Genomic DNA, 25,938 nt, shown 5'->3' on the forward strand with positions numbered 1-25,938 from the left:
ATATATATATATATATATATATATATATATATATATATATGTATACACACACACACACACACACACACACACACACACACACACACACACACACACACACACACACACACACACACACACACACACACACACACACACACACACACACACACTAAACATTAGGCATGAAGAGCAGTAACTTAAAAGGGCACCAAAACCACACCAAGTTCAAAGGTGAGACGGGAGTTTCTTGCCTTCACTACCCTTTCTGCAAGTGCTATACACGCTGCTGTCTCCGTTTGCGCAGTTGTAAATGCAGAAAACGAAGTGAATTCTGTTTAGCCATGTGAGACAAGCCGGACTGCTGGCATGTGGCTGCATGGCAAAGCAGGGTAGATGATAATTTACAACTGATATCTCTCATATATCGGCCAATCGAGAGCTTATTTCATTCTGAAGTTATGGGAATAAACTGCTGGAGTCTATGCATTGTGTCGCAAGGACAGGAAATGCCAGGAGATAAACGCACTCGTTTTTTGTATTGTCAGAGGTTGTTTAGGGGCCCTCTAAATAAAAGCAGACGTAAATGATGCTGAGTTTTGGATTACTAGACAGCAGACGAAATAAAATGTTATGATCCCTCGCGCATTGTATGCTCTGCCCGAGAGTCAAAGCGCATGAGCGGGGCTGATGAGCACTGATCAAGCAGAGATCAAACGAGCCAGCCCATCTCCGTCTCCCGGAAGGCGCATGCGATAACATCTCACCGCATGTTAGACCTGCCGTCGAATGCTCAACAAGAGAGAAAACAGGCCGCCCGTTTTGTATGAGCATGAAAAGATGTGTAGTAGGGGGGGGGGGGGGGGGGGCGAGGCAATTTGGTGTTGTATGCGAAAATTGCCGTATCTGTGCACCTTGGTGCAGCAGGTCATATTGGCGCACAATAGTGCAATTGGCGCATTTCCACCACTGTCTCCTAGAAAGGTGTGTTCATGGCACCGCACCCTTCATCTAAAGTGAAACCACCTTTACAGAAGGTTACATGTGGTTTCTATATGTTTGTTCATACATTACGAATACTTCACAATTTAGACTAGAGTAAGATTGTGTTGAAACAAGGTGAAATATTCAAAGTGTTCAAAATTTTCCACATGCCTAGTAAACCTAGACTGCTTTGAAGCTAATGCATACAATGAAGTAAGAAACAGAAGTGTCGACATCAAGGTGATAAAATTAACAGACTGAACTTTAGTCAAAATACACTCAAATGATAAATATATTTTATAGAAGGGCTAAGTTATTTTTAACCTACAGAAGTGTAACTAGTGTGTGAAGCACCTATCTACAGGAAGTAATTTTTTTATTGTAGAATAGTACAACAAAAAGTACAGTGCTTAACTAACATGTCCATAATGACGAAGCGTCACTTGCGGAAGAGCCCAAACGACATCTGCAGTCGCAAATACGCCACATCTGAGCATGCGCGGCGCCAGTGATGTGCTTGCCTTGCAGTTTCCACTTTTCTTTATCGCCGCGGCCGCGATGACTGTTTTGGCTGTCGAAGCGCTTTCAACATTATAGAACCGAAAAAAAAAAGAAAAGAAAAAAAAAAATCCAGCAGTTGCCCGGATAGATGTCTTTTATACTCTAAACATATGATGGCTTCGTGATGTATCACAGCGAGAATGGTTCGCTTCGTTTTTTTTTGCCTGCTTCTTGTTTTTCGCTAAATCGTTCAGAGCGCTTTCGATTGCCAAAGCGGTTGTTGCATCTGCAATGATAAACAGGGATCAGTATTGCAAGGCAGGCACATAACTAGCGTGGCCCATGCTCAGATGTGGGGTATTTGCGACTGCAGATGTCGCTCGTGCTGTTCCGCCCGCGACGCTCCGTCGTAAGAGACATGAGAGTTGAGCCCTGCACACTTACTACACCATAGTCTGGACAAGTGTAAGTGGCATACGACAAATAGGTATGCATTGCAAATGCATAAGACCACTTTTGTCTGCTAATTTAGGTGCTGTCCGCATAAATATGCGGCAGTGTGAAAGAAAGGTTGAGTTCCTCAATACTGTGAGCATTAGTTGGCCACAAGGTGACAATAACTGCAGCTTCCACACCACTTTTGTGCAAAATAGAAACTGGAGTTGAAGATTCAATGAGCAAATAAAAGCACGTTGCTGCAATGAGCATTTCTCTCTTGTTGTCAAGATACCCTTGGAATCAAACATTTTGATCATAAGAATATTTTTCTTTCTAGTCTGATAAAATCTAAATTCACAAGGTTTTACGCTATAACCGTTACTTTACCATAAATCTCTGCATAAAGTATGCCAAGTTGCTCATTCCACACTCCTTAAAGAACACTGACATAAATTTTGACTGTTTTCATACTGCTGTTCTAAATATGAGCACTAGTGTCAAGAAGCCTAAAAAGAGTAGAGCCATGCCTTGGAAAACATCATATATACAGTATAACCTAGTTACAATGGATCTGCTTACAAAAGACATTTGGATACTACATACTACTAATTTGTGGCGTTATGCCAACCTCCCTATTAGTTCCGTTGATTCAGCTTCGTTTGCTATGAATTATAGTACAAAAAACAATAGAATATAATTGACTAAAATGTTAGGCTAGCAAGGTAGTCATTGGGTTTCTTTGCAGGTGACTTCCCCTTTTGTGGACATCCCAAATTCAATAACTTTCGACTTCAAAACATCGCCGCGAATATCAACATACCAATTTAAAAACGAAGGCCGCCCATCTCTGGTCTGTTGAAGAAGTTATGCCAAGCTAAGGTGATGAAAAATCAGCATGCAGCATGATTGATTTTGTGTGTTGGGGCACTGACGAGCAAAATTGCTGGCCGCTGTCACCGCTGTTCCGAGCGGTCGGGGCGTGGAAGGCATATGGCCGGAGTGCGTGTCCGCTACTTGCGGCGAGATCGGGCTGTAGGGGGCAGCACTATCCCATGCAAGTGTGGATAGGCGGTCGGCGGCGTGTATACAAATACACGAAGCGGCGCTTCGTAGCGTGCGGTCTGAGCCGATCGTCGACGAGTAAAATGCGTTGACTGGAGTTTACTGTTAATATCTACCCTCCTCTCCACCGAATCGATTCGCGAAGCCTACGCAATGTTACCATTACCAGCAAGTAAAGCTCATTCTGTTTTTCATAGCGATACTCGCCCTGGGTGACTCTCATCACGCCTTCGCACTAAATCACTCCTTTGCCTTCGTGTTGTTTGTACGTGGTTAGTTTGTGTTCCGCCTGCTACGCACTGCTGTAGTGTGACCGAACTACTTATTTACATCTTTGTCATCTACACACTACAAAAAAGAGAGAAAGAAAAAAGCCCGCATATCTGAACGATTCGTTCAGTACCACCGTTTGCACCTTATACGCATATGATTTTTTTTTCTCTAATTCTGTTCATCATGAAATGCGGGACAGTCGATAAGTCTAGTCAGGAAAGCTTAATGGCTGATGACGCTTCGCACTACACTGCGTTTATCACGTGTAAGCACATCTTGCTCCTGTAAAAATACAAAAATCTTAAGTAAGAGTTCAGCAGAAAGCTTTCATCGATAGACTACGTGTATGACGGTGCTACAACAAAGGCCTGGTTAATGGGACAAGCATGTTTTCTTTTTTAGACAATAAATTATCACTTGCCTTCCGTTGATCACTAACAATGCCACACAAACGCTAAAAACAATGCAAAAAAGATGAAATTTTCAGTGAAATTATATGACAGGCATGCCGTATGAATTAATTTTCAACGTCTGGGCTCTTAAAGACGTTTTTAAATCTCAGCACACTGTTGCGCATGGTAACTCTGTTTTAAGTACAGTTAAGTATTGAAGTCTCACAGTTTATGTGATAGTAATATTCACATAGAAATATAGTGATATTTCTATTGATGATTGATTGATATGTGGGGTTTAACGTCCCAAAACCACCATATGATTATGAGAGACGCCGTAGTGGAGGGCTCCGGAAATTTTGACCACCTGGGGTTCTTTAACGTGCACCCAAATCTGAGCACACGGGCCTACAACATTTCCGCCTCCATCGGAAATGCAGCCGCCGCAGCCGGGATTTGAACCCGCGACATGCGGGTCAGCAGCCGAGTACCTTAGCCACTAGACCACCGCGGCGGGGCATAGTGATATTTCTATGTACTGGTACCACGGCCACAGATAAACACAACTAAGCCTGCTCCTCACATGATCAATGAATTACAGTGTTGTGGTTCTACACTTACCAACAGCACACAAATGCATAACCCAGAGCCAGTTTTTTTTTTTCGCAACCGAGTTGCTATAAAATGCTGCATTCACACAGCATTTATTTAATAGTCCTCATGCTTGAGAAGATGGGAAGAGTAATTTGCGATGTGCTTGAAACAGGAAGCGGCACCCGCTCTGAAATTATTCTGGTGAATAGAGGGTATTACGACAATAAACATCACTCTGGAAAATTGCACTCGCCGATTTTATTACAATGCATTAGCAGCCGTGCAAAACCAAATGCTTTCATATGTCGTTACAGGCATACGTAAAAACAGTTACTTTCGCGTAACATGACCGGACAAACCACACTTTAAGAACGTGCATGACGTACGCGCACATAGAAACATGACGTGGCTAGCAGACGATGCAAGGAGCAATCCACACTTCATTTCGGCCAGTTGCCACCAGGCGGCAACTCTGCTCGATCTCACGGCCAATACGGATTCACAAGATGCCTATTCGTGGTTCTGCAGGACCTGTGGCCAATGTGATTCATTGCCTGCAACAAAGCCCATTACGGCTTCTCCACTTTCACATATTCGCTAGCGGGACGGTTTGCCCGCCATGTTCAGGGTGGAGTTGGGCATAGTAACGACTCGGAGCCGAAAGCGCAGTTGCGATGTGCATGGCCGTGGTGCCCGATGTTTCAAAGTACGACATGCTCGATCGTGATTACAAAGAACTGTCCCGCGGTGGTCTTCCTCGCAAGGTCCAAAGCACTGATAAGCAGAACTTTCCCTCCAACGAGTTAACACCATGACAATCGGTCTGAGACGCGATCATAATCTGAAGACTGAACTTCTGCTTGCAGCTGCCTTAATAACCCGTGAACACAGAGCGAGTGCGGCAATGTCACTAAGTAGTGCGATTTTAGATAGCGGCAACCTCATGACGCACAAGAAGCAAACGACGCTATCTCGGAGGCATAACGGGAATGAACATCGGACTAGCGAGGCATACTGGAGAAACAGCGCAGAAGCAGCCAATCAGAGGCCTCAAAATGAATTTCAAACATCTGCTTTTTGAACACAGACGTTCTCTACGGAATACTTTTATGGCGAGCCTAAAATGGTGGTGAGCAGTAGTGCTGCCGCGAAGCTATAAATTAAAAAAAAAAAAATGCCGTTTTTTTTTGTGTGTAGTTTACACATGTTTTTCACCACATTAGTAGACACAAAAAACTTTTTACAGCATTTATACATAGTTTTTTGTGAATATCTTTTGGAATCGGATAGAAAAAGGGGCTACAGATACCGAAGATGCGATTTCCAAAAAATCAATTTTTTTATGCCTCATTGAGAATGAATTCTTATTTGACTCGTGATTCTCTGCGGTTGTAACAGACCCATTCAGTGTTTCCACAAAAGTCTGTCAAAACAGTACTTGAATTTCACATACTCCTTATAAAAGAGACCAAAATCCTCTTTACTACAGAGGTCTGTTGTAATGAAGTTATACTGTATTAGTAATAATATTATTTTAAAAAACACTCAATATTGAGAGAGCAGCTTCTTAATGATGTGTAATCACACCGTGTGATGTCGTGGGAAGAAAGCCATCTGCGTAGTATTACTAGTGGCAGATCTACCATCTGCACGATGGTGCACGTAAACAATGATGAGTAAATTGTTTGCAGTGACCCTGACAGTGATTTTCGAGAGTTAGGCTGCAGGCGATTTAAAGAGACACTAAAGGCAACTACAGTCGACTCCCAGTAATTCGAAGTCGCTTAATTGGAAGTTTCGGTTAATTAGAAATGAGCAAGTGGTCCCATCAGTTTTGCATGCAATCGTATAGAAAAAAAATGCTCGATGATTCGAAGTTAAAAACTCATAATATTGGGTAATTAGAAGTTTTTTCAATCGACAGTCTCGTCGCGACCGTAATTTTACAGTAAAATGGGGAACTTTTCATATGCCAAAACATCTGCCGGACCGCGCTGGTTTCTTCGCCATCACTACTGTCCGCAGCGCCACAGATATTGAAGCGGCAATCTTTTTAACGCTGGCGAATCGAATCGGCGGCATCGACTGACTCTTTAGTTGACTTTTGTCGAGACTCGAGTGCGTCACCGCGTCACCCGCGCGCTGGGTTGATTCCACACGTGTTTCCGCGCTTCTGATTTTGAGTGTTGTGGTGGTGACGTACGTTTGATAATGGCAACTCGTGGCCCTTACTGAACGCTAGACCTAGCGCCGAAAGTCGAAGTCTTCAAGGAAGTTGACCAGGGAGGCACCGCCAAACAAGACATTGCAAAAAAATATGGCATTAAGCCTAACACGCTGTCGACTTTCATAAAGAATAAGCGCTCAATATTGGATGCGTTTGAAAGTGAAAAATTCAAGACATCGCGGAAGCGGATGCGCACCGGCGCCTACCCCGAGTTGGAGGAAGCACTGCTGATTTGGATCAGAGAGGCACGAAACAACAAACTTCCTCTCAGTGGTGAAGTCGTCACGGCAAAAGCGTCATCGCTTGCTGAAATGTTGGGCATCAACGACTTCGCTGCTTCGGATGGGTGGCTTACGCGTTTCAAACATCGCCACGACTTGATTTTTAAAAGCGTGTGTCAGTCGATGAGGAAACGTGCCTGACATGGAAAGCGGGCAAGCTTCGCGAGTGATCGGGAAGGCTGCTTGTAATCGGGAAGGCTGCCAAGCCTAGGTGCTTTAAAGGCGTGAAGACGCTTCCTGTGGATTATGCCTCGAACAGAAAGGCGTGGATGACATCCGATATATTTAAGGACTGGATCACCAAACTCGACCGCAAGTTCGCGCAATCGAGCCGTAAGGTGTTGTTCCTTGTGGACCGATGTAGTGCCCACATGAACGTACCTGCCTTGAGTGCCATCCGTCTTGTGTACCTGTTTGCAAACACGACGTCCGTGTTGCAGCCCATGGACCGGGGCATAATAAAAAATGTGAAGGTATTGTATAGGCAGCATCTCGTCGAGCGGATGCTTTTGTGCATGGACAACTCGTCGCAATACGAGGCGAGTTTGCTTAGTGCCATCAACATGCTAGCGCGAGCTTGGACCCGCGTGAAAGAAGAAACCATCGCCAATTGTTTCCGGGCCTGTGATTTCATGGAAAACTCGGGGGATGCTTCTCCTCGTGCGCCAGTGGAAGTGCAAACAAATGAGCTCGAAGACGGTAGCTTTCGCGCCGCTCTCGGTGACGTCCGTTTTGACGAGTATGTCGCTGTGGACAGCAACGTCGAAACATGCGGTCCACTAACGGACAGCGAAATCGTGCAGATGGTTCGGCCCCATGACTGCATTCCTGAAAATGACGATGATGACGACGACATCGGAAATGAGCCACCACCGAGGGCTGCCGATGTAGCTGCGGGTCTTGCTTTTGCGCAGCGGTTTTTTGTTGGAGAACACAACGCCGAAGAAGCACTTCGACACGTGTATTCCTTACAAAACTTGCTAGCCGCAGCCAGATTCGGCAAGCAGAAGAAGATGACAGACTATTTTTTCTCAAAACTGTCGCGCTTTTAAACTAATAAAAGTGCCGTTTTTAGTGCTTTTTGCTTAATTCGAAGTTCGTTTAATTGGAAGTTTTTTGCGGTTCCCGTGAACTTCGTATTAACGGGAGTCGACTGTATTAAGTCTATGTTGATTGTTAAAATAGTGGTCAGAAACCTCGTAGTGTTGCTTTTGTGCTAAGGAAGGGCTTATTTTGAAATAAAATCGCGTTTTAGTGGTCCGTGCATCGAGTTAGCACAATTCAAATTACCCACCTCAATGAAACACAACGTTGTCCGGCTTTAATGCATGGCCGTCACTGTAGTAGCAGCAGAGGAAAAGTGCGGGGAGCCACAACAGAAAAAATGGCCATTGAAAAATTTTTAGCCATGGCCTTCAAAATTGCAGGTGTGCTTGGTTCAACTGGGCCACACTAGGTGGCACGACCTGCCCAGTTTAACAAGGTGAAAACTGAATTTTTGAACCACTCGCGCCATTCTTTATAGCAACGTCCGGCGGTTCTTTTTTCCATGAATCAAATAGATACTAACGCGCAGCATTTTATTACTTCTCTTGATGCACAGAAGGTTCTTTATTTAGTGCAGCTAAATAGATTACTAGTGATTAATTGTAGGCATTTTTCTGACGTCATGGAGATCCTTTTGAGAATGTCCTACTGTGGTGCATGTATTCTTGTGCATTTACTTTAATTTCTCGGTAAGTAGGGCACTGCTGTTGATAATATTGCCATTTTAGACGTCATTTATTGAGCTTTCACTCTTACTTAAACTGTTATTTCACTTCAGTGTCCCTTTCAGTCCACTGAGTTTGCACAGTTTGCAAGCTCGATGTACCTGTGTTCACTTGACGAGATAATGTCCATTGCAGTATGGCTTGCTTGCAGATGATTAGTGAGGAAAACTTTAAAACCATAGTAAAATATTTTATACATATCTGACTTCGGTGTGTGGAGGCTGTTAACACTACATACCAAGAAAACGAAAAAGACTCGCAGCATATGAATGGAGTGAATGATGATGAATGGGGCAAAGCATTTGTTTGTCCGTCCGCTGCTATCACACTGGAGCAAGCATAGAACGGACGGATGCTTCGCCCCTTTCATCATCATTCAGTTCATAGATATGCTGTGAATTTCTTACTATAACAGTGCTATCTATCCTCTTTACTTGTCAACTATGTGAAAACCACTTATGCAATAGCGATATTATTTTCAAGGACATATACACACAACGTCGTCTAGTAAGCAATTTATAAACTAGACACACATGCTACATACAAACGGAGGAGGGAACGACCCACACTCTAAAGAGCTTGGCCCCTAAAGTGCCCCTTTTGCCACGTCTCAAAACCGTGTGAGCACTCTTTCAACACTGTCAAGCACCCACCTTTTCCTTGGTGGCTTCCCAGTCCTCTTTGCGGTTCTCCTTGTCGCTGCCACTTGTGCGGCTGCCTACACTGTCCAAAGTTGAAACACTTTCTGTGTCTGATACCTCTTTTCGGCGGCGCTCGACTGGTGCATCCGTTGCCGAGGCAGGGGGCCTCCGAGATGCTTTTTCCACACGAGGTGGTGATGCTGAGCCCTGTTGCAGCTTGACGTTCACTCGAACCTTGGGCCGCTCGGGTGACAGTGCTTCGTGCGAGCCTCCATTCACAAGTGGTGGCCGTTGCTGCGCACCTTCATGCATACGTGGGAACGAGTTTCGCTTCTCAGGAGAGCCCTCGCGAGGCCCTGCTGTTGACTGCCGCAGCACCAGACGAGGCGATGCTGGGCCTTCATGGGGGCTCACGACCAGTGATGAGTCCTTCACCACCTCGTGGTCACCCACGCTGATCACCGACACATGGCTACGGTCCACTTCGACAGCCTGCTGCTCCCAGCGCCCTGCCTCGCCAACCTCCAATATGGTGTGCTTTGAAGAGAAAGTCACTTCGTGCTCCACTGGGACTTTTGGGGACCTAAAAAAAAAGCAGGTCACATTATCTGTGGCAGCAAAGTAATAGTAATAAAGTAGAAAACAAAACTGTAAGCCTTCATAAGCTTCCTACTTAAATGGACACTAATGAAAAATACTAAACTTGCTTAGAATAACTGTACTTTTTTTTTGTTCGGTGATCATAACCTTTTTAGAAAAGTGGAAAGTATTGCAAGTTTCACGTTAAGAATGAACAATTTAGCATCAAAACAATGCCAGCACATCAGTGTGACATAAACTGAAGCAAAAGCAGGCCTACTGATGAGCATCAGAGGTTCACAAACATTGTGAATTTTGCAAGACCTACCTTTATTTTAAATTTTTTCTCTTCTTTTTTGTTTGCCTATGCAACCATTGTACGTGAGTTGGGGAGAACTCTGATTTTTCCAAAGCATACTAAGATGATAGTGGTCAGCAGAAGGTAAGAAGGCAATTTAGAAATGCTGTGGTTTGATTTTTAAAGAATGACACTATTACACAGTGCAGACCACTTATAACGCAACTGCTCATAGTGCAGAACCAGTTACAATGCGACCTTTTTTTTTACCCCTGTTTACCCTCTAAAGAACACCATGTATACGCATACCGCTTGTTGTGTAGTCCCCCCCCTCCCCCCCAAGATAAAAAATTAGTTAAATGCGGTTGCCGAAAATGCGGTAGCGAATGCGCCTCTGAAACAAATGCGGTAGTGAATGCGCAAGGGAGGCACGCGCTGGGGTCTGGAGGGTGAGCGACAAGGTCGTTACGGAAGAGGAGGGAACCTGGAGTGAACGAACGAAGGGCGGAAAGGAAGAAAAAGAAAAGAAAAAAGACTGTGGCAATCTGCACGAGCTTGCCGAGTAAGAAAGGACAGTGGTTGCCTAGGCAATGGATAAGCCTTGCACCGGCTCTGACGCGGCTACAGTACACTAGCGTCGCTAGCGTAGCTCCTGCCGCTTGCTTGCTCACAACCATGCATGACTCGACATGGCACGTGCAATTCCATCCTCATGAACTGCAATTGGAGTTTCCTGTCTGAAAAAGCGTCTTCATTATCGAACTTGCTACAGGAATCGTGTTTTCTACCTTGTCCATAAATTGAAAATTTAAGGCTTGATGACACGAGCTTTCCCGGTAAGCCAGGGCAGGCTTACCGGGTTTTCGTCGTTGATCTTCCAGCCGTGAACGCTAACTTCGTATCACGCATGCTGTTCTTGGTTCAGAGCGTGAGTGCGATCTTTTCGATGCCCAATCTTCAGGTCTTGCAAAAACTTCCAGCGACAACATACCAAACGCTAGGCTAGGCCTAATCAGCATTTGTTGCATTTCGGTAGCGGTCACGTGCCAAGTTGCAGTTTGGTACCAAATCAACGAAACTCTTTGAGGTGGCTATCGTTATTGAAAGCGAGGGTGGCCCGTGCACCACTCGAATAATGGCTCACAATTTGACTATGATGTCTCGAAATTGGGTGCGCGCTCGTGAAATTTAACAATGATGTCATTCAGTGCGTGAAATTGGGACGTCATTCAACAAGTTTCTGAGCAATGCGCATCATCGAGGTGGCCTAAGTAGTAGTCGGCGAATTTCCGCGACGGTGCTTTCGTTTGTTAGATCCCTCCTTCCCCCATTTCGTGCTCATTTTGTTGACAAAGCAGGTCTTCGAATGTTAAATTTTTTATAACATTCAAAAATTTAGATGGTTGTAAGCACCATGCATCGCATGCTTCGATTCTCAATCATGCCAGGCTGCATGCTTAACACTATTTCTGCAACTGCGGCCCTTGAGAAAAAGATTGTTTTGGTTATAGTGCGGTACCGTTTATACTGCAGATATTTGTGATTCCCACAACTTATGTTATAAGCTATCTATACTGTAGATGAAAATGAGAGTTAAGCACTCATGTGCTAAGAGCATGCTTTTCATGTGTGAGTAAATTGTGGCAATCATGCTAAAAGGTGGGTGCCACTAAGAAAAAGGCTTTCTTTGTCCATACAGCAGCCTATGAATGGCATTCAACCACCACCGCCCCTTTCCATTTTTGTGACTGCAAGTAGAACATGCAGTAATTTAAGTAATGAATCTCAAAAGAAAGAAGTACCACAATACTTACAGCTCTCCTTTGTCAACTTCAGAAGTTCCAATTTCACAAGTGTCCTTTACGTGGGAGCTGGAATCATCTATCATTGATAAGCCTGTGTAAAGTGAATAAATGAATGAATCAAGGGACACAAGAGCAATGTTAAGAGAAAACACTAAAAGCAATAGTGGTCCAAACCGTTTAAGATATGGAGCAATATTGAAGCAAGACCTGCGCAGGAAAACTTCTTAATTGCACGAAGCAGTACAGCAAAACAGAAGTGGTAGAGGTTTGGCACAGCTACTCATTACATATGACAAGCAAAGCCAGAGCACAGCGAGCAATATACCACAGCAGCTCTTTTTCCTATCTAATATTGGCACAGTTGCATGCTGAAAACCTTTATTTGAATGGGTAAGCTTTTATGCACCAGTGCAAAAGCTTTTCCATTCTATCAAGATCAAAGCTAAGAAGTCAAGCAAAAGACGGATAATCAAAGAAACAAAACAAGAACCCAATCTCCAGCTTTTTTTTTTTTTTAGCGGTTGCATCAATAAGCTCAGTTGCTTAAATTAAACCACATGCTTTAGAATATTGCCTTCAAAATATTTCCTGCACGGCTAGCCACGAGATAAAAAGAACAAGGATGAAAAACTAATGGTTAGGGAAGTCAAATAAATGACAGGATAAGGCTCAAGAAAATTAGTGTAAACATGCAAAAGACACGATCATTAAGCACTGGTGCCACACTCCCTCTCAGGGGTTTTCCAGTTGTGCGGACAAAACTTGTAGAGTCGAAACCGGACAATAGTCAAACTCGGATGCATGAAACGCAGGAATATAAAATTACAGTTGAGCCCACGTATAACAACCTCAATTAAAAGGAACTTTCTCTTGAAACGAACAATATCCACGAGACCGCGAAAATATACATTGTTTCAATGACACAAAATCGCATTTGCAATGAACGTCTCCAAGCGCCGCCGATCAGTTACAGTGGACGGAGTAGATTTCCTGGGAAACCACTTTCTACCACCGATTAGCCATCGGTGAGGTGCCCATAGGTTCTCATTGTTAAATGCCGGCCCTGCCTCAACACCCTTCTACCCTCTAGTTGCTGCTCACCCAGACCATTTTTTGTTGCCCAACCCTCCGTCCTACGTCCATCGGCTACTCTGAGCACCCCGCATCGCCAGACAAGGCCCATGTTTTCACACTGCCACCGATCGTTCGAAGACAGGTCGGTCAACTAGTCTCCCCTGAGCTTTTGATCACTGGTACTGTCATTGACGTCCCCAACCTAGAGTGACCAGACCATTCCATTTGCTAACATCTTCGGCCACCGACTGTATGCGATCGTCTGCATATTGTCTTATTGCATCATTCTAAAGCACACGCGTACACTACCCCACAGACTCTCATGATTCACACTCCGTTTCGTGTTTAGGACCTTTTCTCACTCACTTTGCACTCGGCTCAGCATGCCCTGCGCACGGAGCAGAAGCTATCTGACCTGCTTTTTTCATGCGCTTTGGTTTTCAAGGTCACCATCCCGCCGTATCCCCCCCTCTCTTCTCTTTATTGCAACTTCTTGCCCTTCTCTCGCAAATCTGCTCTCCTCTCTTCATTACAACTCCTTCGCCCGTCTCCACTGCTCCGCGACACCATCCACGCTGGCTCGAATTCAGAAGTTTCATTTTTTGACTAGAAATGGGCCCAGAAGAGCTGTTCCACGCGTTCTGCAATGTGTGCTGCCTGTGTGCATTTTGCTCGCTGTTGGTGTGCATGAGCAGTCAGGATGGCACACAAGAAGCTTCCACACTTTTTTTTACCGCTCAACAAAACGTCGAAAGTGTGACTGCTTTGCTTGGGTGTAATCCGTGCGTTAGGTGCCGTGTTGCGGAGCGCTTGCTCATAGCTGTTGACCACCTGGCAGCCAACCTGCCGCTTAAGACGTTCCGGTATTCAGCTGTGGAGATGGCAAAAACTTCGTGGGCAGCGGTGATGGCTACATGCATGCAAAACTGTTTTTGCATGGACGACTTCGTCGACGTCGGGCCCGATGCCGAGCCTGAAGCTTCCGAACAGGACCACTCCGGCGGCGATATGAGGCAACGCGTCGTCGACTCCGACATGGAAGAGGAGGTGGGATAGTTGTTGCGATGGTTTCATTACGACGAGAGACGCCGTAGTGGAGGACACCGGGAATTTTGACCACCTCAGGTTCTTTAACGTGCACCCAATCTGAGCACACGGGCCTACAACATTTCCGCCTTCATCGAAAATGCAGCCGCCGCAGCCGGGATTCGAACCCGTGACCTGCGGGTCAGCAGCCGAGTACCTTAACCACTAGACCACCGCGGCGGGGCGATGATAATGTCGACACTGCGGAACCGTGCACAGATTTGAGCATTGTGAATAAAGTATGCGGCAAGAGCGATTTGGAGGAATTGAATTGCAAGGACGACGAAACTTAGGAGACAGTGCCTCATGCAGACAGTGTCTCTACGTGCAGAGATGGAAAAGGGAGAAGCGTAGCACAGGTGCATCGGAGATTGGCATTTGAGAGAGAGCAAACAATCCGCCACAGTCTTTCCTTTCCTTCTTCGCGCGCAGCGTTGAGAGGTGCCGCTACGGGATTGGCCATGGTGCTAAGAGCATTTTCAGAGCGCGGTATATTTGAATTAACCATCGCAAGTGCTTGCGCGTTCGAATTACAGGGCATTTTCGCTCATTGAAATAGACATAGCTTTGATGGGGCCTCAGCGTTGGTTCGAAATACCCGAAAGGTCGAAGTAATAAGATTTGACAGAGTTTATTTTCCGTGGCACGCGTGGTCACGTCTCAGTACATCGGGCCGCGAAGCGGTTTACTTCTTTGCATGCTTATAGGTGTGCGCCCATCTCCGCAAACTGTTATAATCAATATAACGAAATAATTGTCGCTCCCTTTCAACTTCGTTATAACGAGGTTTGAGTGTAGAAACATTTGTGCTGACAAAAACATCAGTTTTATTTTTTATTTTTTGCAACAAGATAATACCCCTGTCGCACGACACATGTAATGCCAATATCATTGCATTATTACATTCCGGGTCAACACGGCTATATGCAATGACATTCCCTATTGATGTCAATGTTTATTGACGTGATGCTACGATACAGAAAGTTACAAATTGTACATTAAATTTACATATTTTCTCTTCATTGTTAGTAATGCAGTGGTAAACATTGTAAACATGCAACGGTTAACATGGTTCAAAATATATACTACAACGCGATAAAACAACATCAGTACAAAAAAAAACATTACATACATATTCAAAGTAAGACTAACTTAAAACCACTCACAACTTGCCATTGGCAATATTTGCCATGACGGCATTCATGAATTTGTGACCACGATGAATTATGATCAGTGCGAATGAGTAAATTGCTCTGCAACTGCTGCGAATGAAGCATTGAAACTGACAGAAGCTGCTCAAGCTTGCTATTGAAAAAAAAATGTCACAGATAACAAAAGATTTGGAGCTGCACTTAAGCACAAATACATTTATGTTGGCTGCTTTTTGGGCTTCGACTTCGCTGGCGATTAAAAGAGAACTGTGATGCTTCCCAAGAAAAAGATTTATTTTTAGACACTCTTCCTAACCTAGTGTCCAACATGTGTGTGTGTATACGGCTACTATCGAGTGAAACCATGGCAGCGCTTAACGAAAACAGCAAGCGTTTGCAAATATAGGTGACAGGATGTGCTAGTGTCAAGTTGGAGTTTGTGACAGAGAATATAGCTGCACATATTGCTATTGCGTTGTACGTTAGAGGGACCGACAACTGCCTAGAACATGATTGAGATGACTGCACTAATGGAAAGATTTTCCAACGCATTGCCTCAAACCAACACTATTTTTTTAGTGAGAGGTGGATTTATATTTTTATTTCTTCATTGAAAGTCACGAAAAATGACCTGTGGCACATGCCTTTCGTGGCAAAAACAAAAATGATTTCATGTACCTGGCCATGTGACCATTGCTGTACGTAATCGACAATATTTTTGTTAGTATTATGATGTGGGTTTTTTCATATTAAAAGATATTACTTCATAAAAATGTACATATAGGCCTGCATAAGTTGTGTGCATTAAAGAGGCGCTACCTTCGCATGACGTAATGATCCCATGCTCGTCAGCGCGTCTCGAGCAACTTTTCACTGTCCCATTAAAATTGTGCACGCAGTTTGCAGGTCGCTCAGATTTTTGAGGAACATAGCTTCACTACCTACACTTTGCCTCAGAAATGACGTGCACAGCTACTCGGCACAACCTTGCATATGCGTAGTGACATTTTCGGTTACTTGGCTTGGCTCGTGTATCGAGAGCGTAATGATGTCGGGACAAGCCCCCCATGACACAGGCATAGGAAACATTGGGCGCAGAGCACATCAACGTGGGACATATAGAGGAAAGGGGTGTAATGCCACATCATCTTATTGTAACAGCTTATTATTTTCAAGAATAGTTGAAAAGGTCTAAATAAAGGTGGTTAGCATAGTTACAAAAACTTCATAAAAAAAAAAAAGACAGCTTTCACAAATCGCCAGAGGTGCTGGCGGCATTACTATCAATTCTCAGCTTTGCTGGAGGAAAGGTGCATCTGCATTTAGAGCTTTTCAGATCAGTAAATACTGTTTGTAGAATAACTTCGTGCTTTTAGCATTAACTACTGCAGCTACAAACACTACAACGGGTGAGCTTTCTGTTGCGCCATAAAAAAATAGAAAAGAGTAAAATCAGTAGTCGGTCCTTTTGAAAAGTTACCCAAAAGGTAACACCCTTTACTAAACATCAGAACATCCTTTACACTTACTTTAAAATATCGATTTTGTGATCTCTTGTTAGGTGCCTGTTGAAGAGATTATACAGTTAAAAATGCTTATAACAAACCTCCATATAAAAAATTTCTCAATATAACAAAGTTTTTCTATTCCCCACCATTGCTCCATAAAGGCAGATATATTTGCTACCTCTATATTACAAAGTAACAGTGGGAGACAACCTTCATATAATGAATGTTCCCCATGGACAATCTAGAAATTTTGGACTGGATTTTGTCATTTTGGTACGAGCATGCATTTTTTGCCTGTACCCAGCTGCCGACGACGCGGTGCGGTCGTGGCCCCGGCGACAACCAGACGAGAGCAAGCACTCTTTATTGCCCGCAGGTGAGCTAGAGGCTAATAGGCGGGCCTATGCCCCACTAGCCGGCGTTGCCACCGTGAGTGTATGTGCGAGTGCGCCGCCCCCCCTCCAAACCAAAAACAAACAAACAAAAAAAATGAATAAATTGCTTTTGCGTTGGCAGTGCCATGCTTTTAGCTAGCCTCCCATATGTGGGCTGCGTTGCATATGGAGGGCGCTTTATCGAATAGTTTTCCGCAATATCTGCGCCGTTCACTCTTCACCTTCAAAGCCGAGTGCGCATCCTTGGTTTCACTGCGAGCGCATGGTGTAGCCCCCAACGACATTCAGCTTTTCTTTCTTTAATTTTTTTTAATGTAGACAAACGTGTCATCACTTCTGAGAAGTCAGATTAGGTGATGATGGAAACTCTCCAAGTAAATGGTGATGACGGATCTTCGGAGGTCGACTCGTCACGCGTTTGCTTGGACCGCGCTGAGAGTTCGCAGGCTCGTAGCCTTCGCGATCAGCGGGTGGATTAGCTCTGGCACAGACCTGTGCGCCGGTGTTTCCACCTTCGGCGGTGGCATGCCACCGGTGCGGGTGAGGGGGGGCGGAGCTACGATCACGATTAGAGAGCTGGTGAGAATAGCAACTTGTTCCTTGAATTCTGAAAAATAATCTGTTTCTCTGAAAGGGCGAAGCACTTGAAGCGACAGCAGCATGTCTCAGTCTTATTTATTTACAAATACTGCTCTTTCAGTTTTTGAGACATAGCAGATGTAAACACAAACGTTCAGCACCTTCAAAAATACATAATACTAAAAAAATACTTGTTAAATAGTAATCTGCTACTAACCCTCAAGAGAAAGGTATATAACAGCTGCATCTCGCCGGTAGTTACCAACCGAGCAGAAGCCTGGAGGCTTACAAAGAGGGTTCAGCTTAAACTGAGGACGACGCAGCGAGTGATGTAAAGGAAATTGTAGGTGTAACCTTTAGAGACAAGAAGAGAGCAAAGTGGGTCAGGCAACAAAACGGGGTTAAGGATATCATAGTTGAAATAAAGAAGAAATGAACATGGGCTGGGCATGTAGCACGTAGGCAGGATAACTGCTGGTCATTAAGGATAACTGACTGGATTTGCGGAGAAGGTAAGCGGGTGAGGGGAAGCAGAAAGTTAGGTGGGCAGAAGAGATTAGGAAGTTTGTGGGTATAAAGTAGCACAGCAAGCATAGGACCGAGTTGACTGGCGATACATGAGAGAAGCCTTTGCCCTGCAGGGGGTGTAATCAGGCTGCTGATGATGATGTTCACGCAATTCTTTTTTCCAATTGTTCAGAACCGAGTCTCCGCAGGTACCCATCAAGCTAAATCAAAAAATGCACGTTCCGCAGAAAAGCAAACAACAAAAGAAAATGAAAATAATTCTTAATTTGATCTAACGGGCACAATATTCATAGAATGAAATCACCGGGTACGGTGAGCAGTAGATGCAATGAAGGATATGGGACTTTCTTGTGAGACAAATCAGCACTTTCTTGTGAGAGCAAATCAGCACTTTCTTGTGAGAGTAAATCAGCACTTGCTTGTGAGAGCAAGCGCTGTCCTTGTCAGCCTCTTCTGTTTGTCTGTTTTTTGGTGCATTTCAACAAAATTTTCAATTATGAGGGATATGGGTGCTAGAACACTGAAACCAGTGTGAATATCTTATTTATACAGGAGGACGGCACGATTGCAAGTGCGCCGATGTTCGACAGGGGCTGCAGCGATAAAACATGTGCATGTGAAGTAACGAGAAACACTGGTCGAAGAGACGAAATATAGGCAGTATTGCTTTCTTTTAACAGATTCTCACATAGCTATATCATGTCTTTGGTCAGATTACCAAACAACCAATGCTTATTTGAGTTTGGCCAAAATCTTATGTGCTGTCAGTCTACATCCTTTTGTCTAGTTGCTTAACATGTGTCAGAGATACCAATGTTTTCGAACATATTGTACTGTTCCAAAATACCGTGCCATTTTAAATTTGTTGGGAAAGTTTCCTCAATGTATTCAAACTTTGTGACAAGTCCTAGACTTACACCGTCACCAGTATATACAAAATAAAAAGGTCATTTTATATTTTAAAATGCCTTCATTGTGGTATTTTTGCAGTTACATGTACTAGCAAATTGCCATGTTTCACTCTTGTTACAAAACGACAAAAAAACAGTAGTCAGTGCATCTTGGTCCCGAGTATTAGAGATTATTTTACAGATAACGCAGTCGTCTGCATACATTTCAAGTTTAATTCAGGTGTTACTGATGACCTCGGCTATGTCATTTATATAAATAATAAACAAAAGAGGATGCACTGAGCCTTGTAGCTTCTTCCTGATGTTTACGTACGTCAAATGAATTTGCGTTGTTAAACTTAAGTTTTGAGCGCGATCACAAGTACTAATTTGCTATCCAATAAACCAGCTTGTTGTCGCCAAAGTTGTGAAGAAGGTAGAAGATTGGCATAGAAAACCATGTCAAAATCCTTAGAATAGACAATAAATATGGCATAAATCTGTTTCGGTCGTTAAGGGAAGCAACAATGCCGTGAGTAAATTCAAGCAACTGTGTGGAATTTGAAAAAATAGGTTGTGTGCGTTTAGGTAGTCTACATAGTATTTGTTGACTATAGGCTCCAAAAGTGTGGAGCTAGAATAGAGGGCAAAGACATTGCCTATAATTTGCTATTTGCTTGTTTCTGGACCTAAGGGCATGACATTTGCTACTTTCCGCAGTTGGGAATTGTTGCAGAGATTTACTTTCTGAAATATTACAGTAAAATAATTAGCAGACCATACTGAGTATCACTTAAAAAATATGTTTGGCATACCGTCTGGCTTGAGTGTATAGTAACCTCAAAATATTATTAGGTTATGTACTTCACAGGAGCTCAAGTCAAGATTAGGAAGAGCAGGTATAGTTTGCTGCACGTGGGAAATGAAGGAGTAATTACGTTAGTGGTAGAAAAACCCACCTTTGAAGTAATTATTAAAGACATTTGCTAAAGTTTCTGGATTTTAGGAGGATTGGCCATCAAGAATAAACAATGAGGGCATAGACGATGCAGGAGTAATTAACCTCTAGAACTTGAATGGATTTTTTTTTTCAAAAGTGTAGCGCAGGCATTGCTAAGGTAGTAGTTGTTAGCCTCTTAATTTTTGCTTCTATTTACTTTTCAATGCATTAGCTCACGACGCATTATCATTACACTAGGAATGACAAGTCTTACGTAAGCATGGGTGTCTGGGTTTCTATTGAACATATGTGTGTAGAACGTTCTTTGATAGGTACATCACAAAACTCACAAAGTTCAAAGCAGTTTCGATCTCAGGTCTTTGAGGAAAACACGCTGAGTTTGAGGCAACTTAAAACAGTATATCGTTCAAAAATCCTTCCCCACTTCACATTTTACCCCGTGCGACAGGATCGCACAGCCCCTTAATGAACTTATGCTGCAGGTAACTGTTTTATCTGATATCGCGAAACTGTAAAATGCTAGTGTAAGAAAATACGGCGGCTCCAGGGAAAAAAACAGGGTTCTTACAGCGATATCATAGCATGTAGAAGGGCAAAAGAGCCATTCGCTGATGCCTGCTGAAATAGCGAACGCGCTAGCGCGTGCTAGCACTCGTGATCATGCCCTTATATTCAAAGTTCCCAGACGCGGATCGAGCCACGCAGCCTACTACTTGAGTATCTTTTCATACTCCTTCATTCAGTAAAAGGCAAACAGGGCTTCCTTTCTGGTTGAGGAGATATGGACAGTAGGCAGCTTGATTCACCTATGCTTCAGCAGTGTTGCTCGCTATTGCGCTTGTGAGATTTTATCTGCGGGAACAGCACAAAGTGCGCATACAAGAGTAATTTATTGCGACTTTATACGCAACATGACAGGGATAATGAAAGCCTGTAGAGAGTGTCCATATAATTCTTCTCGCAATCAAAAAGTATACAAAATCGTCGAAGTGGGCTGGCCTTTGTTATCGAGAGTTGTGTTTACTTCGCTGTTAAGGGGAGATGCGGGTCGAAAAATGCGAGTTTTTTTCAAAATTACGGATTTTTTATTTTCGCCTGTTTTGACAAGATTAGTACCTCCAATGTTATGAAAAAATAATAATAAAGGTCAAGACTTAACTGGAAATGCTTTAAAATTTCCTCTAAAGAGCCCAAAGTGCCTGTTAAAAGGTCGAAAGTGTGCAGCCTTAAAGCACCTTGCCGCCGATAATGCGCCGTTCGTAGCCATTGTTGATCTCATGAGTCGAGTCGAGCCTCACTCTTCAAATAACAACAGTTTCTCTCGCTGATGCAGCACAAGAAATAATACAAAGAATCACTCTTCTGCACGTTTTCCGAGCGCCGCGACTGGCTTATCACATGGTACGAATCGGGGACCGCCATTGGCCGCTGCGAGCCTGTATGTGCTGTGAAACCTATTTGCGGGGTCCACATCTTGTCGAGCAGCGCAGCTGAACAATGCTTTTCTCGTGCAATTATTTCCCTTATGAATGAAAAAAGGCATTGCTCGCAAGTGAAAGCCGTTGTGCGGCGCGCTCTGTAGAAATAGGCTACGAGCAGCTGGTCCGATTCGCGGCAGTTGCTGGCTTGTAAAGCCAATGCGTCAAAGTCATTCACACCCATCAGCTGGAAAGTTCGTGATGCAACAATGAATGACGTCAGCGCCAATCTTGAGAGGTCAAAAGAGCTCGCAGTGAGAGAACTTAGCAGGGACGACATTGTCATTATGTACGACGGTATGTGGCACAAACATGGCTGCAAAACGGCATGACACTGGATTTAGTTTGGATTTCGCAGTCCTGTCGAACTTCTTCCTAGCTTGCAGTTGGCACAAGGCTCTGCCAGATGGAGCGGAAGTTCGGCAAGCGTTTCATGGCCCTGTCTGTGAGCGAAATGTCTGTGAAGAGTCGGCTTGAAAACGCCGAGAGGGACAAACTCATGGTGCTGGCGTATTTTAGTCGCAGTGGCCACTACAAGAAGGATTGTTCTTTTTGGTGTGCAAGTTTCATCTGATTTAATAATATCTTTCATAAATAAAAACTCAATTTGAACTCTAAAACTCGTTTTTCTCAAAACACAAATTTTGCCATTTTTTCCCAATGTGCCCCTCATTTTTCGGGCACTTCTAGTGCTCGGATCTGCATGAAATTTTGCCCAAATTTTTTCTAAAGTATGACAAATGCAATTATCTAGTATAAATTTCAATATTTTATTGTATAATAAAAAATTGCATGTATACTTTTACTAGGGTAGGTGAAATATGGACTTTTTACGTCTATTATTTTTCACGTGTATTACCGTAATTACTCGAATCTAACGCGCACCTTTTTTTCAGTTAAGCGAGTTTATAAATTGCATGCGCGTTAGAATCGAGTACGAACAAAAAAATTACGGTCAATCTATTGCCATCGGCAAATCCAAAATGGCCGCCCCCTACGTGCGTCGGCATGGCGCGTCGGCCATTTCTGCCTATACGTTTCCCATGTGCGGCACTTCGTACGTGTGCTGAGGAGTTCGTCATCTAGTAGTGCATTAGCATCGACGGCGTAGAAGGGCCGAGTCCAAAAACTCAAGTGCACCACGATGCCGTTTTTAAAAGAAACGTCATGGCGTGTGCAGAAACGGACGGAAATCGGGCCGCATCGCGGTCGTTCGGAGTTCCCGAAACGTGCGTGCAGGACCGGCGGAAACAAAAGCAGAAGATTCTCGACAGCAAAGCTTCACGCAAAGGCTTCAGTGGACCACAGCAGGGTCGGTTTTCGCAAATTAAAGAGCTGCTCGGCAAGTATGTGCTTGAACAGCGAGCGGCACAGCGGTCCGTGACGACAGAAGTGCTCCAAGTGCGGGCTATGCAATTAGTCTTGAAGAAAGGTCCAATGCAGAGCCAGTTTAAAGCGAGCAGGTGCTGGCTAACTAACTTTATTTAGAGGAAAGGCTTTTCCTTCCGAAGGGGAACATGCATATGCGAAAAGTTTTGCGGAAGAGTACAATGAAAAGCTTCACAGTTTTCAGAAGTTCGTCCTAAACTTGCGGCGCAACAACGGCTACCTGCTTGGGCAAATCGGGAATGCCCATCCGACGCCTCTTTACTTCGACATGCCTGGCACCACAACCGTCGAGAAGAAGGGGGCGACGCAAGTTCGCGTGCTGACATCGGTCCACTGTAAAACTACCGTGACGGAAAGCTCTGTTACACGTCAGAAGGGCACAAGCTTCGCCCGTACCTCATATTTAAAAGGAATACGCTCCCGAAGAAGTCGTTTTTTCGAGTGGTGTGATCGTGCGGGCCGGCGAGAAAAATGGGTGCACGTTGCAATCGATGTCTTGCATTTTTTTTTCTTTTCGCGGTGGAAATCGGGTGCGCGTTACAATCGAGGGCGCGGTAGAATCGAGTAAATACGGTACATATTTTGTATGTGCATCTTAATTAGTCCGTTGCACTCTAGACTTTATTTGAAGCATTATGAACTATGAATGGTAAAAAATTTCAGAATTTTAGGGATGAAAAGAGGGGGGGGGGGGGGGGGGGCAAAAGGTTTAAGGTTTTCACTTTGTCATGTTGCAGAGCTAAAAGTGTGTAATTGGAAGAAAACTAATTGTATATTTGAAATCAGCATAAAAAGTTCTATAAACAGCTCAAGTTTCATTGCTCTAGGGTGAATATTAAAGAAAAAGTGTCTTCGAGTAGCATCTCCCCATAAGAATTCATCTGTTGAGAGAATGAAATGATTCGGAGCCTCTGCTCATCTGTTGAGAGAATGAAATGATTCGGAGCCTCTGCCTTTCGTTTCGTTCTTGATTACACGGCCCTACACTCTCTTTACTACAATCATTACAGGCTCTTCGACATGTCTTCATAAAGGATGTGTGCAATATGAGCGCTAATCGTTAAGCCTATCAGGATTTCGAACTTCTCGACTACACTCTTGTCATTTCCACTTGAGCAATTGGAAACTCGCAAAGTGCATGTGAAATCAGAAGTTCATCACGCATGATAACCATGCAAGACGCGAGGAAGAATGGGGGTGGCGAATGCATGGCAAAGCAGGGTAGAAAACAATTTCATAATTCTTCTAAATGGACCATTCTAAAGTACGTGCCTTAATCGTGTCACGTGAATCACTGTTCTGGCGTCAAGAGACAAAAGAACGATAATCGCCAAGAGAGAATAGCACGCTCATCTGCATCTTCAGAAGCTGTTCAAGGGCCCTTACATAGACAGCGCATGTAAACACGGAAACAAGAGAGCAGTCACGACACCGCAAATGCCGCTCTCAGAAATCCTTAAGCGACAGAAAAGAAGGCGAGCGAAAACGGGCAGTAGCGCACAACTCTGCTCTGGCAACAACACAATGGCGCGTTGAGTGCAATGCAATGAACGTGATAGCAAGAAATTGTGATGTTTTACGAAGTAAGGCTCACAGCCAACTCTTTGCCTCTTTGGATCCCATATCGCAGAACTTCTACAGAATGCTGGTGTGTGCATAATACAGCCGCTCCAGGAAAAAGTGCACTTTTCACGCAGCCTATGCACGATGAAAGCACACTGACATACTTTTCAAGATAGCACGCGTGCCAGCGATCGCGACCGCCCTTAAAATCAAAGTTCATTGTTGCTACTCGAGCGACCCCCCCTCCCCCCTACTCCTCCCCGTTGCATTTTTTCATGCTCTTTCAAGACTGTGGTTTCCTTTCCGTTTGAGCATTCTACAGCAGTTCTAACACGCGGGGGATGTTATCGTATGCACCCTTTAGGCGAAGAGCAGACTCATTTGATCTGTTTCAGCAGCGCTTGTGTGCTTTTACCCACTCGAAAAAGCAATAGTGCACGGGCAATGTTATCAATTTAGACTTGTTACGGAACATGGCTGCGAAGGCCAAAACCTGCCGAGAGTATCTATATAATTGATATCGAAATAACACTGTTTTTTTTTTACTTCTAAATAAATGTTTTGAGTTAGCTCTGCCTTCAGTCCCCCTTTTGTTCAATTTGTGCACTTTCTCACTTTTCGTACTGAACTTGTACATAACGAAATTCTCTTTATAACGAATTTTTCCAAAGTTTATCAATTTCATTATATCCAGGTTTATCTGTACATATCACGCTCGCATGAGTTCAGTGAACACATTCAAAGGGTGTGTGTCATTCACTATGCTCGCATAGCAACAACAAGAATGACATTAACAACTAATGTCATTTGCAGCGAATTACATTTCAGGTGCCGTGTGACAGGGGTACAAAGAATCTAAGGAAAATTAAATGCCATACAGAATAAAAGAGCAACGGGTGTGTTTATATACATAAATTAGGGCCTCATTCGCACACCATAATAACTAGCTTGTTTTCATATCCTTTACTGCAACACAGGCATATAGTGCAGTGAAGCACACAAGTTAAAGACAGCCATGCAGTTTTCCCCATATGCAATAATCCCCATACATAATACAGTAGACTCTCAGTAAACGGGAATCTGTTAAACGGAACCGCTGCTTAAATAGAAAAACTTCCTGTGATATGATTGGTTTCATACTTGAATGCTGCAACCCACTTCACCTCTCTGTAAACAGAACTCCTGCTAAATGAAACACAATTTCTCGGTCCCTTCAGGTTCCGTTTGATGAGAGTCCACTGTACATCCAATTGGATTGTATCCCTATTTCAAAGATTGCAAGTTTGCTGCATCCACGCAGATCCATCACAGAAAGCTGATAAGATCATCTTGAAACCCCTTTCGTGAGATATTTCTCAAGGAATTTGAGAGTTTTCAAGGGGAAGAAATCCCACAACTTTAGGGGCCCTGAAAACATACTAGTATTAAATTTCCATGGTTTCACGGGTCTGTGCGCACTCCAAGTTACTAGATTACCAGCGAAAAACATGTTTTAGTGAAACTGCTATCC

At 43.9% G+C, this 25,938-nt stretch overlaps 1 protein-coding gene across 3 annotated transcripts in view; it reads right to left on the reverse strand.

Moving 5' to 3' along the window:
• The window catches only part of Slik (Sterile20-like kinase), a 127,809-nt gene that overhangs the window by 63,380 nt on the left and 38,491 nt on the right, over positions 1–25,938 (reverse strand). For all 3 annotated transcript variants that reach the window (XM_037426854.2, XM_037426853.2, XM_075876285.1), the window contains exons 11-12: positions 11,836–11,917; positions 9,157–9,727 (exon numbers count right to left, since the gene is read on the reverse strand). In XM_037426854.2, the coding sequence (XP_037282751.2) occupies positions 9,157–9,727; positions 11,836–11,917 (653 nt within the window). The remainder of the gene's footprint in view (positions 1–9,156; positions 9,728–11,835; positions 11,918–25,938) is intronic.

The sequence above is a fragment of the Rhipicephalus microplus genome, chromosome X (genome assembly GCF_043290135.1).
Source record: "Rhipicephalus microplus isolate Deutch F79 chromosome X, USDA_Rmic, whole genome shotgun sequence".
Lineage (NCBI taxonomy): Eukaryota > Metazoa > Arthropoda > Arachnida > Ixodida > Ixodidae > Rhipicephalus > Rhipicephalus microplus.